The sequence below is a fragment of the Vulpes lagopus genome, chromosome 3 (genome assembly GCF_018345385.1).
Source record: "Vulpes lagopus strain Blue_001 chromosome 3, ASM1834538v1, whole genome shotgun sequence".
NCBI lineage: Eukaryota > Metazoa > Chordata > Mammalia > Carnivora > Canidae > Vulpes > Vulpes lagopus.
The window spans coordinates 80,986,667-81,001,481 of record NC_054826.1 but is presented as its reverse complement, the minus strand read 5'-3'; the positions used below and the strand labels follow the sequence as shown (position 1 = coordinate 81,001,481).

General features: G+C 42.4%; 1 protein-coding gene across 10 annotated transcripts in view; it reads right to left on the bottom strand.

Moving 5' to 3' along the window:
* DISC1 (DISC1 scaffold protein) overlaps positions 1-14,815 on the bottom strand; it is a 350,357-nt gene that overhangs the window by 245,387 nt on the left and 90,155 nt on the right. For all 10 annotated transcript variants that reach the window (XR_005986855.1, XR_005986856.1, XR_005986857.1 and 7 more), the window contains exon 4: positions 3,860-4,007. Coding sequence is in view for 7 of the 10 variants with exons in the window: in XM_041749370.1 (XP_041605304.1) it covers positions 3,860-4,007 (148 nt within the window). In the remaining 3 variants the exon portion in view is untranslated. The remainder of the gene's footprint in view (positions 1-3,859; positions 4,008-14,815) is intronic.

Genomic DNA, 14,815 nt, shown 5'->3' with positions numbered 1-14,815 from the left:
CCCTTTCTCTCTGCCCACTGCCACACACACACACACACACACACACACACACACTCAGATGGGCATGTGCTCTCTCTCCAAAAAAAAAAAAAAGAAAAGAAAAGAAAGAACAAAGAAAGAAAGAAAGAGAAATTCTGAGTGACATATGAGTGAGCAACGTAAGCGGGAATGAGATAAGGTTAGACAATAGGATGAACAATGAAATTGGAAGTAAATTAAAAGGAGGGGCCATGTATGTCTCAGAGTTCCCACCTGGGTAACTGGGTAAATGACATAAGTCACTGAGGTTGGGGCTGTAGGAGAAGGGGCTGGTTGAGGAGAAGGCCAATAAATCTAATAATTTAAAGATAAATTTAGTAAAGGCAAAAGTAAAAGATAGTAAATTTTTTAGGATAGAATAAAGATATAGTAAACTTAATAAAAGTCAGGGAGATGTTCAATAAAAGCCAAATGGTAGACTGGAACTCTGGAGAGGGATCAAGGCTCGGGATATCAATTTGAGGAAAATTAGTATGTTAATGGTGCTGGAAGCATGGAAGTATTTGAGATCATCCAGAATAAGAATATGTAAAGTGAGAAGACAGGATAGGCTACAACAGAAGACAGAGTAACAACCATATCAAGAAGACAGGGTGAGGAAAAGATGCTCACAAGAGGTTGAGAAGAATGGCCAGCAAGGTAGCAAGAAGACCAGGAAAGGGCAAGTCCTGAAAGCCTAGGGGAGAGAGTCTTAGGAATGAATTTGATTGATTCAAAGTTCCAGACCATACAGTGATACAGAGCAGAATATGAAGTGAAAATGCCCTTTAAATCTAACAGAACATTATTGCGGACTGTAGCAGTGATAGGGATAGAAATCAGATGACAGATAAAAATCAGGTCAGAGGGCAGCCCAGGTGGCTCAGTGGTTTAGCACCGCCTTCGGCCCGGGGCATGATCCTGGAGATCTGGGATGGAGTCTCTGTATGGAGCCTGCTTCTCCCCCTGCCTGTGTCTCTGCCTCTCTCTCTCTCTCTCTCTCTCTCTCTCTCTCTCTCTCTGGTGTGTGTGTGTGTGTGTGTGTGTGTGTATGTGTGTGTGTGTGTGTCTCATGAATAAGTAAATAAAATCTTAAAAAAAAAAAAAACCAGGTCAGAAATCAGTTCATAGAGGTCAGATCCCATTCACTCCAAAGTGAACAGGAACTAAAAACACAGTGTGCAGGCAACCCCTTGAGGAAAGGGGCAAGGGATAACAGGTAACAAGGTAAGCTGACAGTTTACATTGGCTTAATAAACGGTTAATAAAGGCCTATACTTTTATGGGGAACATATTAAATTGAACTCTATGAAACTGACATCTTTATAAGTCACAGTCAGATATAAGGAATGTCAGATGGTATAACCTGAGTGAGAATGGATGATACTGTGTTTTAGTTCATCGCATTCTCTGAGAAATTTGGCCAAGATCATAACAAACACATCGCTCTCCGTTCAAATCACATGTAAGCTAAAAGACAATAATTGAAAAGCCTTTGCCAGCTCAGACTCGGGCAGCTCAGCAAGCTAGTTCCAGGCTGGGACTCGCACTAGCCAGCTCTGCGCCCAGACTCAGCACCCACCTGCTGGGGTCTGCAACCTCTCCTGGGCCTAGCACAAATATAAATACAGATGACAATCATACTGATCTCCATATAGAAAGAGATATAAAATGGTTCTACCTCCTAGAATCGCCTTGAGGATTAAATGAGTTCCTGCCTGTCCATCGCAGGAGGAATAGGCAAGCAAAATGTGGTCCACCCTCACAATGTAGTATTACTCAGCCTTCCAAAGGAAGAAAATTCTGACCGATGGCATGACATGGATGAACCCTGAGGACATTATGCTCAGTGAAACAAGGACAAATAGTGTGTGATTCCACTTACATGAGGTCCCCAGATGTCAAAATCAGAGAGACAGAAAGTAGGTTGGTAGTTGGCTGGGGCTGAGGACAGGATGGGGAGTGGGGAGTTCAGGTTTATTAAGGACAGAGTCTCAGACAGTTTGGGAAGAAGACAAGAGTTCTCAAGACGGATGGTGGTGATGGTGGCACAACAATGTGGATGAACTTTATGTCTCTGATCTGTACACTTAAAAATGGCTGAAATGGGGGCAGCCCGGGTGGCTCAGCGGTTTAGCACTGCCTTCAGCCCAGGGTGTGATCCTGGAGACCCGGGATCAAGTCCCACGTCAGGCTCCCTGCATGGAGCCTGCTTCTCCCTCTGCCTGTGTCTCTGCCTCTCTCTCTCTCTGTGTGTGTTGTCTCTCACGAATAAATAAATAAAATCTTTTTTAAAAATGGCTGAAATGGTAAATTTTATGTTACATACACTGTATCACAATAAAAATGAAAGAAATAGTTAATTCCTAAAGCACTTAGTAACTATTATGCAAATAGAAACTAAATACAAAAAGAAAAAAAAGAAACTAAATACATTGAAGTAAATAGAAGCTCAATACATTGGCAGATGTTAAAAATGACTCAAGACAGGAACGAAAGACAAGAAAGAACCCCAAAGAACCAAAGAAAGAAAGAATTCAGTAAAAAGTCAAGTTGGGAAGGACCCCATGCGAGAAAAGGAGAGGAAATAAAGTGATATGTCAAAGTAGGATGAAAAAAAAAATGAATAGAAACAAGGAGGTGGAATCCATCTGCTCCTGAAGAAGCCCAGTAAAAGTTCACTTAACAAATATTTGTGGGGATCCCTGGGTGGCGCAGCGGTTTGGCGCCTGCCTTTGGCCCAGGGCGCGATCCTGGAGACCCGGGATCGAATCCCACATCGGGCTCCCGGTGCATGGAGCCTGCTTCTCCCTCTGCCTGTGTCTCTGCCTCTCTCTCTCTCTCTGTGTGGCTGTCATAAATAAATAAAAATTAAAAAAAATATTTAAAAAACAAATATTTGTAAGGAAGCACCTACCAGGTGCCAGGCACTCGGCTACGTGCTACCAGCAAAACTGCAGGGCAAGAATATGAGAAAATAATTGGCATCACTGTTAAGACAGGCTATAGGGAGGCACCAAGAGAAACTGAAAGTAGGATGCCATGTACACTTAATAAGAATGAGCCAGATAATCTTCCGATTATCTGGGCTACCTGGAAGTTGGAAATAAAATGTAACTGCTGTGGCCACGTTTACACCTAAGTAGAAGCAGACCTAACTGTGATCAGGTTAACAGCATTCATCACACCTGCTCGCTTGCAAGCCTTTACCCAGGAGAGAGGCAACAGGCAGGTAGATGAGAGCAGTTGTCCTCAGACTTTCCAGACACACCAGTGCCTGGGGCCCACCAGGCCCAGGCAGCCTGACTTGGTCGGTCTGGGTGGAAGCTGGACATTTAAAAACTCTCCAGGTGATTCCAACACACAGCCAGGATTGAGAGCCACTGAGTTAGAAAGAGCATTTGTTCCCTGTATACCACCGATCCCAGGGAAGCTTTGGGTAGCAGAAACAGCGAAGGTTGATCAGGAGCCGGAAGTGAGAGTCCATAAGCATCAGGCAGAGAGGACCACCTGTGGATCTTACAGGCTTAACACGATGATAGAAGACCAAGCAGCTCCTGACAAGAGGAAGTCCACCCACCCTCGAGAAGGTTGGCTTCCCAGAGGAAGCCTAGCACCCAGACCCTTGGGGAGGGTCTCTCCCTGTCAATTAGTAGAAATTGCTTCTCAGGGGAGCATGACCCACACCAGTCGCTCACTCTGGAGGCACCCTCACCCACCTGACCAACAAATGAATGCTTCCCAGGAAAAAGCAGCTGAGGGTCTTCCTAGCAAAGCCACTCCCAGCTCTTCACTACGTGGGAGCCAGGACAGCAAAGTGGGGGCGATCCCAAGTACTCACAGAGTGGCCCCGTGGCACACGGCTGCTTGGGCCTGTGCGTGCAGGTGGCCCAGGAGGCTGCAGAGGGCTGGCTGCCTGGAAGGAAGCTGGAAGTGCAGGCTGTTCTTCTCTTTCTCCAGTTCTTCCAATCTGTGTCTTAATGCCTCAGCTGGAAACCGAAAATGTGAGAGAGAGGAATAAAAAAACCGTGTAACTCAAGGTGGGCAACCCCAGCCAGTGTTCACCTTAATGACTGAACACAATGGCCAGCACCTTTGTCTCTCAGCTGGTGCTTTGAAGAATCTTCCTTTTAGTGACGTCACAGCCTCTCTGGTTTTTATTCTTCCTCGAGTTAGAATGTACAGTTTATGTATTTATAGCATGGTCCTAATTATGATCATCCCGTAGGAGGGTACATATTAATTATTTTTAAAACCATGGTCTTCGCTTGGGAGAAAACTTGCTAAGTTTGATGAGTTTTATGTCTATAATTGAAAAATGTCGGTGCCCACGCTTGGATTTTAAGAATGTTTCCTTAGAAACTGCCCATCAAAATAGAATCAGGTACAATTATTAAAGGCATAGAAGCGATGTTCCAGTTCTATGTTGCAGATGACTGTATAGCCACCTCTGTTTAAGGAGGGGTCTTATTATTTTTTTAATGACCTTAAGTTTCCCCAGACAAGGTACAATACAGAATCACTGTAAAACAATTTTTATCTAACAAAGTAAACTTCAGAAATTGGAATCCTCTCAAATGAGAACTTACCTTCATAACCAAACACCTAAAGAATGGGAAAGTCTCCCATAAAGCTATTTTTGCAGAAATATGAGGACTGAGTGTATAAATACCATCCATCAGATCTTCCCTCCTGCTGATCCTTGCAAGGTGAAGGGGCAGAAACTTCGATGGGCTCCACTTTTGGGCAGTATGTGGATCCCAGGCAGTCACCTCTGGCCATGAGTGCCTACCGCTTACCCTTGGCATGCAATGCAAACATTATCCTCTGTGTGTGCCATGATGAGAAGATGTTTGGAGGCTCTACCCTAGATCACACTCCTGTACATTTCCATGCTCTACAGGTCATTTTCCAACTAGGCCATTTCTATAAGACCCAATTTTAAATTAAAACACTGTTTCCAACAAACTTGCTATTTTTTAAAGATTTGTTTGTTTGTTTGTTTGTTTGTTTGTTTGATAAAGAGAGGAGAGAGAGAACATGTAGGGAGAGGGGCAGAGGGATCAGGAGAGAGAAAATCCTCATCAGACTCCTCCTTGAGTGTAGAGCCAGACACAGAGACTCAATCCCAGGACCCAGAGATCGTGACCTGAAATCAAAACAAATGTTTAACTGACTAAGCCACCCAGGCACTCCAACAAGGTCGTTATTTTTAAAATACTTTGAACAAAACTTTGTGTTGTATACCAGCAGAGGCCAACACTAATCACAGTGCACCCCTTGACATGACACTTCTCCCATGTTGGCCCCCTCCCAAGACACACACCTGGGAGGACGAAAGGCAGGCCTCAGGTGTGATGGGCAGCAAACAATCTCTCCATTAACTTGCCATATTCAATGGGACCAACAGCCAGGAACATGCCAAGAGAATTCGCCAAGGATTCATTCTAACGGCATCAAAAAGGGTCATTTATTTGCTTCAAGACCCAGTCACAGGTAACTGCCAATGGCTCTCAGTTTGTTCCACCTTCTTCAAAGTGACAGTTGGAGCTAATCCAGACACCACACCTACAACACACAGTGCAGTCTGGCCTGGCAGTTCTCCCAGAATAACACCAAAAACACATCTATTCCCTAACACCAAGCTTCAAAATTTTTTTTAAAAATTATTATATTTCATTTTAATTAATTTTTAATAAATTTTAATTATTTTTAAAAGGTTTTATTTATTTATTCATGAGAGACACAGAGAGAGGCAGAGACATAGGCAGAGGGAGAAGCAGGCTTCCTGTGGGGAACCTGATGTGGGACCCGAACCCAGGATCCCAGGATCACACCCTGAGCCAAAGGCAGATGCTCAACCACTGAGCCACCCAAGTACCCCAAATTTTAATTATTTAATTAATTTTACTACTTAATTATTTACTTAATCTGTACTATAAAAAAACTGCCATGAAAAGCAATAAATTTCTTAAGTGCTTTTTGTTTTATTTATTTATTTTTTTATGTTATGTGCTTTAAAAGAATATCTTTGTGCTGTTGTCACATGGTGGTAAAGATGTGTCAAGACACTATTACATGGAGATAAAGACAAAGCCTGTGTTTGTACCTCAGCCCTGTCATTCCTAGTTGCCTGACCTTCCAGCTACTTAACCTTTCTACACTTCAGTTTGCTAATCTGTGGAATCAGGACTAATAATATCTACGTCCTAAGGTTCCCTGAGGATTAAATGAGATAATCTACTGCAAAGCGTTTAGCAGCATGCCAGGCAGCTAGCATGTGTCCGAGGGGTTGGTGATCATAGTTAGTAGTGCCATGAAGTAGTGGCCTTGAAGTTGGCAAAGCCGTTAAACACCCAGCCTGGCCTCCCTCTGCCGCCAGCCATATTCTAAAACTGGACCCCCCTTCCCCCACCCCCCACTGCCCAGAGAAAAGCCCTCAGAGACTACAAGCTGATCCAGCAAAACAAAACCCCGGGAACGGTAAAGTGGCTGCCAAAAATCACAGTCACAGTGAATTTCAAAGGGAAATATAAATTATCCCAGGAAATACTGGTGATTAGCTGTGCTGTGCATTGCCACTCACCCCAAAAGAGTGACATCTACAGTTATTTCCATGTTATGATTGGAAAGGTGCACCAGGACAGTCAACACCAATTTTATAGCTTATTGTCCCCACTCTATAAATGGCCTCCTTCCCCAGCTTCTCAAGTGGCTATCTGCTACATGGGGCTCCACCTCACAGTTGGCAACACCTCTGATCAGCATTAGGGTGTGTTCTACTAGTTCCCTCAAAGTATACCGCTATTCACTAATTTGATATTGCAGGCAGAGGGAGCTCCCAACCAAGGCAAAGGCCCTGAGGTAGCAAACAAAGGGGAGAGGTGGGTGGGGTGAGCTTGGTCATCAGCAAGGACTGTGTTTAGCTGGAGGAAAAGGGGAGCCCCTGGAAGGTGTTGAGCAGTGGAGTGACATGATTGACTCTCGCCAGGATACATGGAGCTCCACTGGGAAGAGACCATCAAGAGCAGAAGCCCAGAGACTAGTCACAGAGTTATTGCAGTTCCCTGGACCTACAAATGGTGGAAAGTGCCAGGATTTCGGATATTCTCTGACAGATGGGACATTGAGAACGGAAGTTGACAGAGGTCAAAGTGACCCCAATGTCTGTGGCCCGAACAACCAGGGTGAGATAACTTGCTATGAGCAGAGCTGGGTGAGTCTGCTGTTCCTTCTGCCAGAAACACCTCCCACAGAGGCCTGGGCAAGCCCTGCTGCCTGCTCAGATCTCAGCACCCTCCGGTGGGCTCCCCAGGCTCTATGCACACCCAGACTTCTACCCTCGCGAGAGCCTCACACTTGTCTCCTCACGCTCAAGGCCTCTTGTGTTCATGACTGACGGACCATGTCACCATGCTTGTCACTGTTTAAAGACCACATGGGGCTGCTGCCAGGCTCAGAGTTAGCACACACAAAACATGTCCAGCTAAACTCAAAATAGGTTTCCTCATGGTGTTTCTTGTTTGGTGAGTTTTCTTAACCACTTTACACCATCTTCATTAGCTACTAAATGAACATAATGATGTAAAACTCATCAAGTCGAAAATGAAATCCACTGACTACCTTGCACAAGTTTACTCTTTCTGCCACAGGCCCCGACTGGGTCCCTGCTGGCCAGGCCTACAGCTTTGGGTTCTAGGACTTGTTGCTATCCATACCTCTACATCCTCGTGGTGTCCACCGCCCTCCCACCTTCTTCCCCATTTCCACTGCCTCCAGTCAGCAATGTCACCCTCACATCTGCAGGACAAGTCACCTCTCTGCCTAAAAGCCCACATTCTGGGATGCCTGGGTGGCTCAGCAGTTAATACCTGCCTTCGTTCAAGGTGTGGTCCTGGAGTCCCGGGATCAAGCCCCAACATCGGGGTCCCCTCAAGAATCCTGCTTCTCCCTCTGCCTATGTCTGTGTATCTCTCGTGAATAAATAAAATAAAACAAAACAAAATAAAATAAAATAAACCCCACATTTCTCTGGCATTCTTACAGGGGGCCTGTAGAGTGCCCTTTATCGTATTCAGTCATATACAAGACAACGAATGAGAGAGAACAGACCGAGAAATGCAGAGACACCAGCTATGCCCCCACACCGTGCCAGACCCCTCCACACATGTATCACAGAATGTTCTCAGAATTCTGGAGGACTCTGCCTAGCCACCAGAATAGAAGCCAAACATCTGTGTCTGGCGTTCAACACCACCAGCAAGCTTGCTCAGCCTTGCTCTCTCTTCTCCCACAGACACTCTGCGCCTGAGTGACGTAGGAATAGGTCACTGGAAAGAACAGGGAATCACAGCATTGAGAATCTGGGCACCTGAATTCTATCACTGGCTTCAGTGCCAAGCATAGTTTTGACAAATCACTTCCCCCATTAATGTCTCAGAGATTCATCTGGTAGGTGGGATGAACATCTCCCTGAGGTGTTTAATGAAATCATGGATGTTATCAAACAGTAAAGAGGTATATTGGGAACAGCCTTGACTTTGTCAGCTTGAGCTGCTATAACAGAATACCAGGACTAGGAAGCTTACCAGTAAACATTCATTTCTCACAGCATGGGAGCTGGAAGTCTGAGATCACAGAGGCAGCAGGGCGGGGTTCTGGGGAGAGCTCGTCTTCAGGTGGCAGATGGCCAGCTTCTTGCTAAGCCCTCACATGACAAATAGAGCCTGAACTGGCCTCTTCTTATAAGGGCACTAATCATACTCATGGGAGCTCCACTCTCATGACCTGCTCACGTGCCAAAGGCCCCATCTCCATTGGGATTAGGCTTCATCATTTGGGTTTGGGGGATACAAACATTCAGTCCATGCACACCTCAAAGGGAGAAAGGAGGAGTTTCAGCCAGAGTAGCCCACTTTTTCCATTAATATGGGTACTATGGAAAAATATTTCCTCTGGGGGAAAGGAGTGTTTGGAAATGTTGGAAAATAGTATTTTTCACCTCCTAAAAACCATGCTTATTCATTATTCCCTCAATTAACAAGTATTTCTGATAACTTGGTATTGCCAGACCATAGGGCTACAAAAATGAGCAAGACACACTGCTAGTTCTTAAGGAACTCAGGGACTGTGGACAGGTGTCAAAATTACAAAAAGGTCTTTTCGTGCAGAAAAGGTGGCAGCAACATGCCCCATTAGTAGAAGAGGGTCATAAAGAAGCACAAAGGTAGTGTGCCCACCAGCACCCAGGGCTGGGGAAGGGAGGCAGGGGGCCTCGGGAAGCCACACAAAGGTAGGCAATGGCATGCTGGGTGCTGTACCCATTGGTACCTGAGGATGAGACACTGAAGGGAAATGGGGAGCATGTGGGAGGTAGCCAAGAACATGAGATATAGGTTACAGTAAGAAATAAATAAACTAATAGAACAAGTAAGTAAATATTATGGAAGATAGAGAGAGCCAGGTTCCTTAGTATTGGAGAAGATACTTACAATTATGGGAAGGGGTAAGAGCAGAAAGTACAAGGTGTGTTGTATTGGAATTGGAAGCACTGGTATGATCTCATGGTTTTTAATACAGATATTCACACATAGAAGTGGAAAGAGTTATAGATGTGTGTTTGTTTGCAATTGCATATATTTTCTGTCTTTACCCGCCAAGAAAACCTAGAAGCAACAATCCCCAGAAACAAGAAGCACACCAAGCACATAGAACCTGATTTCCAAACACCATCCTCTATGAAAGGAATCAGACCCCTTCAGAGAAAAGGTTGATTGTAGGCCTGAGGCAGGGCCAGAATCTGAAGATCTTATGGTATCAAAAAATTAGGACATGTCCAAGGACTGATGGGAAACATGTCCATAAAGTACAAGAGTCCATAAAATGCAAGGAGCTCCCGTAGGCCCAATCTGGGATCATTTGAGAATCAAATAAATAATACTATTAATGAAGGACACCCATCAAATAGAATAGAAACCTATATATCCATGCTAATAGAATTCCAACTAATAAAAAGGAATTTGTGGGAGATGGGCAGGGGATGGGTTAAATGGGTGATGGGCATTAGGAAGGCACTTCTATTGAGCACTACGTGTTATATGTAAGTGATGAATCACTAAATTATCCTTCTGAAATCAGTACTGTACTACATGTCAACTAACTAACTAGAATTTAAATAAAAATTTGAAAAAAAGGGAATGGCATTTTGGTGAGGTGCAGTGTAATCTTATAATATCTCCCCAAAAGATACTAATCAATTTTCAAAGGATAAATGGTATCTTTGTGGTGGAAAGACTTGGAAAGCACCAGCATAACCAGATGGTCAAGATATCCATCATCAGTGGTGGCATGATGGATCTACCTCATGTGACACTAAGAGAGATATGCCAACAAGTACACTGCTTCATTTCCATAATGTTCTCAACAGGGCTGCATGACCTGAGTCTAGTCATGAGGAGACATCAGTGGACCCAGGTTGAAGGTCATCTGACAAAATATAAGGTCTGCCCTCCTTAAAACTTCCAAGGACATAAAAGACTTGAGTGCTGAGAATCATTCTGAATAGGGGGAGAGTAAAAAGACATAACTGCACACAATGTGTGAACCTTTTCCGAACCAGAAAGAAGAAAGGAACAATGGTGGCATTGTTGGTGAAATGCACATGAAGTCTGTAGATCGGATAGGGGCCGTTTATTAGTGTTGCCTGTTGGTGGCCTGTGATTGTCCTTGTTTGGGGAAAGAGCCAAGCAGGTACACAGGGCCACTAGGGCATCATGTCTGCAGCTCACTCACTGTCAGTGGTCAGAAAGAAGACAGTGACAATGGATATGTGTATCCACTTGGGGAATCAGAGCAAGGGAGATATGTGAGTTCTTTGTGCTATACTTACAACTCTTCTGTGAGTGGAAAATTATTTTATTATTTTAAATTTGTATTTTTAATAATAATTGTCTAACTTTTTAAATACTTATTTTTAAATTACTATTTAAAAAAATATAGGGGTGCCTGGGTAACTCAGTCAGTTTGGAGTCTGACTCTTGGTTTCGGCTTGGGTCATGGTCTCAGGTGATAGATCAAGCCCCACACTGGGCTCAATACTTAATAGGGAATCTGCTTGAGATTCTCTCTCTCCCTCTGCCTCTGCCCCTCCCCCAAATGTGTGAGTCGCTCTCAATAAATAAATAAATAAATAAATAAATAAGTATATTTATAATAAATATAAATAAATAAATATTTATTTATATATTTATATATATTATGTTTATATTTATATATTAATTTAAATAAATAAATAAATTTTTTAATTAAAAATATATAGAGAAAGTGTTGCCTAAGTGGCTCAGTCAGTCAAGTGTCTGCCTTTGGTTCAGGTCATGATCCCAGGGTCCTGGGATTGAGCCTCCCATTGGGCTCCCTGCTGCATGAGGAGCCTGCTTCTCCCTGTCCCTCTGCCTACCACTCACCCTGCTTGTGTTCTTTCTCTCTGTGTCAAATAAATAAAATCTTTAAAAGATAGATAGATAGATAGATAGATAGATAGATAGATAGATAGATAGACGCAGCACTATTAAATGCTATATTTGTGACTATCATGTCCCTTTATTAACATGAATCCTGCTGTGTGTTTAAGAAAATTTCTCCTATCATTCTATCTGGCCCACTGGTTGAGGAAACGTAATTCACTTTCTTGGTCTTTTCTTTCTTTTAAACCTCTACAAGCTTTCTGTAGACATTATTCATCTTATTTCAGTTTGTAGCTCAAGATTTAAAGGCAGAATTGTAGAGTGGTGCACACAGCAAATGCTGATTAAATGTGGTCCACTGACCATCTGAATGATAGAACAATAATAATATTAGAAATCTTGGTTGCATTTTGTAAATACAGCTGGATAGTAAAAACAAACACTCAAAGTTAACTAGAGAAGACATTATCAAGTGCTAAGCAAAATGATGCTTTAAATAATAGGTCCTAATTGATACAATGTATTCAATTTATGGATCTAACATGCATTACTTTTAGGATCTCTGCAATAAAAATGCTAAACACCATCTCATCCCATTTTGGACCAAGTCGATGCATTTTTTTGATGTCACTACAATATATTTATTAATGTTTAATTGAGGGTCAGTGCTCATCTGTATTCCTTAGCACATCAATACTAAGTGCCTGTTACTTTGAGGCTGCAATTTGGAAACAGAACGAAAGAAAAGTACTTTCTACATCTATGAATAAATAAGCAAATAATCATTTACAGAGCAGCAAGAAATCTTCACACATAAAGGCAACCTGCTAAATAGATTCAATTTCTGCTGCCTTGCTCTGTCTGTGGGACAGAGCCATATTCTTGACTGTGTGGCCATTCTGCATTCTGAGGAGCTCCTTAAAGCAGAGAAGCAATCAATGTCTTCATAAGTCATTTTTCCTTGGTTTTTACATAATGGCCACGAAATGCTATTCATTGAGAGTTGAATATTCTAATATTTCCACATTACCATACACATCATGTGCAGATGACCAGTTTACAAAGGATTCAACTGTAATAAAACATATTTCAGACTAACCTGAGTGCAACTGAGCCAGTCTTTGACATTTCACAATGCTGGACTTTTGTCGGATTCATTATCATAAAAATCAGCCACTGTTAGGGCACCGAAGACTTCAGGCATAATCATTTTCGTGCATCTGTTGCATGCCCCACACCATAGACATTATTTCTGAGCCTCACAAAAACTTGTAAAGCAGGAATACAAACACAGAAACTAAATTGCAGGGAATCAAAGTAATCTGTCTAAGGCCTCACAATGAGATCACAGCAAAATCAGAATTTGAACCTTGATCTTTTCTGTACCAAACTTTTTCTTTTATACCTCCCAGGAGTCATCCTTGAGGCAGTACCTGCTCCTTAGAGTTTCCCTAGCTACACAGGGGTCTTGTCTGCTGATTCATTTGTCTGGGTCCCTGGAGACCATAGGACCCACAGAGCAGAGCCTGAGCCTCATTCATCTCTGCCTTGCCAATATCTAGAATTCAGTGCTAGGCACTTGATAGGTACTATGTAAATGCTGAGTAAATAAATGACTCTTTCTACTTGGATGAGGATTTGTGGAGACACAGAAGAACAGCAACCATCTTATGAGCACTGCTATGTACCAAGTGCCAATCATTTTAATCCTCACGATGATGTCAGGAGGGAGACAGGATTTGTTTCCACTCTGCTGATCAAAAGACTGAGGCTATGAAAAGTTAACGAAATTTTTCTAGATTAGTCACACAGCTGTGTGACTCAAAAATAAAGCCAATATCTGCTGACTCCAGAACCTGTGCTCTTCACCACTGTGTCCCACGGGCCAGATCATATCCTATGGTATACACCATACCCTTGAAATACACACACACCTGAATGCATGATACAAATGCAAACTATTCTATCATCTCATTGGCTGCTTCATCCACCTCTTTCTCACAGAAAGCCGCCAGTAGCCAAAACAAATGAACAAACTGGCAAAAGTGGAAAGAGCCTCAGATCCAATTTAAGGGACATGGTTAAATAAATAAGAGCCTATCATCTCAGGGAATGCTATGTAGCAAGTCAAAAGCCAGTTAGAAAAACTATGCAGAAATATTTTCAAGTTACAAGAGAGAAAAGCAAGATGCAAAATTATAGGTAGCTATAATCTATACTTTTATGATTACCAATATGTTTCAAAAAACAAACAGGTGGAACGAAGAGTCTTGCCAATCAGTCAATGTGGCTGGGTGACTTTCTTTCAATTTCTTTTCTTACAAAACAGGCTGTAAAATCTTGAGTTACTTATTATTTAGAAAAGTGCTATATCTTTTAAGTAGCCTACTGGTTTCTTATTCTACCCTTTGATTTCTGCATAATAATAGAGATTTGCTTTCTCAAATTCTTAATGCTAAACTGCTTAGGGTAAGGTTGGTTTCCCTGGGACACCCGTCTTTTCAATATACACCAAAGAAGATTTCTAGAAATGTTGTATTTTAAGTCGGCCACTGTGAGGAAGGAAGACTGAGAAATCACTGTGGTTGTGGGATAAAAGAAAAAACAAACATTTGAGGGAGATAGGAAAATTTTGAAAAAAAAAATTTGGAAGACAAGCAATAATTTAACTGTGGATACTTAACTACTCAGCACTTAGTCTGTCACCTTGTTCTTCATACACATTTGTTGATTTGCTCTGAATTATTTCAGCCGAATATTTGTTTTGAAGCATCTGTTCTTCCCCAGCAAGAATTTACAAGCAAAATAAACTGTGAGGGATCAAAATAACAAAAGTAATGCAAGTTCCAGGTACTTCCCCAGGTCTGGGGTGTGTCATACGACCAGCAAGCTGAATGAGCGTGTATGAGTGTGCACACATGCAATGTCAATAGGCTTGAAAACAATGCTTAAAGTTACAGTATTCAGGCACATCAGAAAACATACAAAATTCCTCAAGATCGTGAATTTATAAAAGGATGGTTGATTATGGACCATTCCAAAATACTCTCTGCCTCAACTCCTAAAACTAAAATTATAGAAAAATGTTTCTTTCACCCATCACCGAATGTTCTAGGGAAGTAACTGACCAACTGAATTTCGGTTACTCTTTATAAAGTCTTCATATTTTTAGAACTATAAAAACCCTCTCTAAAGTATGCTTTCATAGGTACTGTGGAAAACCAGATCTGTATACATGTGGTCCATGTTCATTGTTCAGAATCTAGGGTGGCTGACTCTCCACTGGCAATTCTCAGTCGTCTGCTTTTTTTGAAAAAGTGCCTAAGACCATGCCC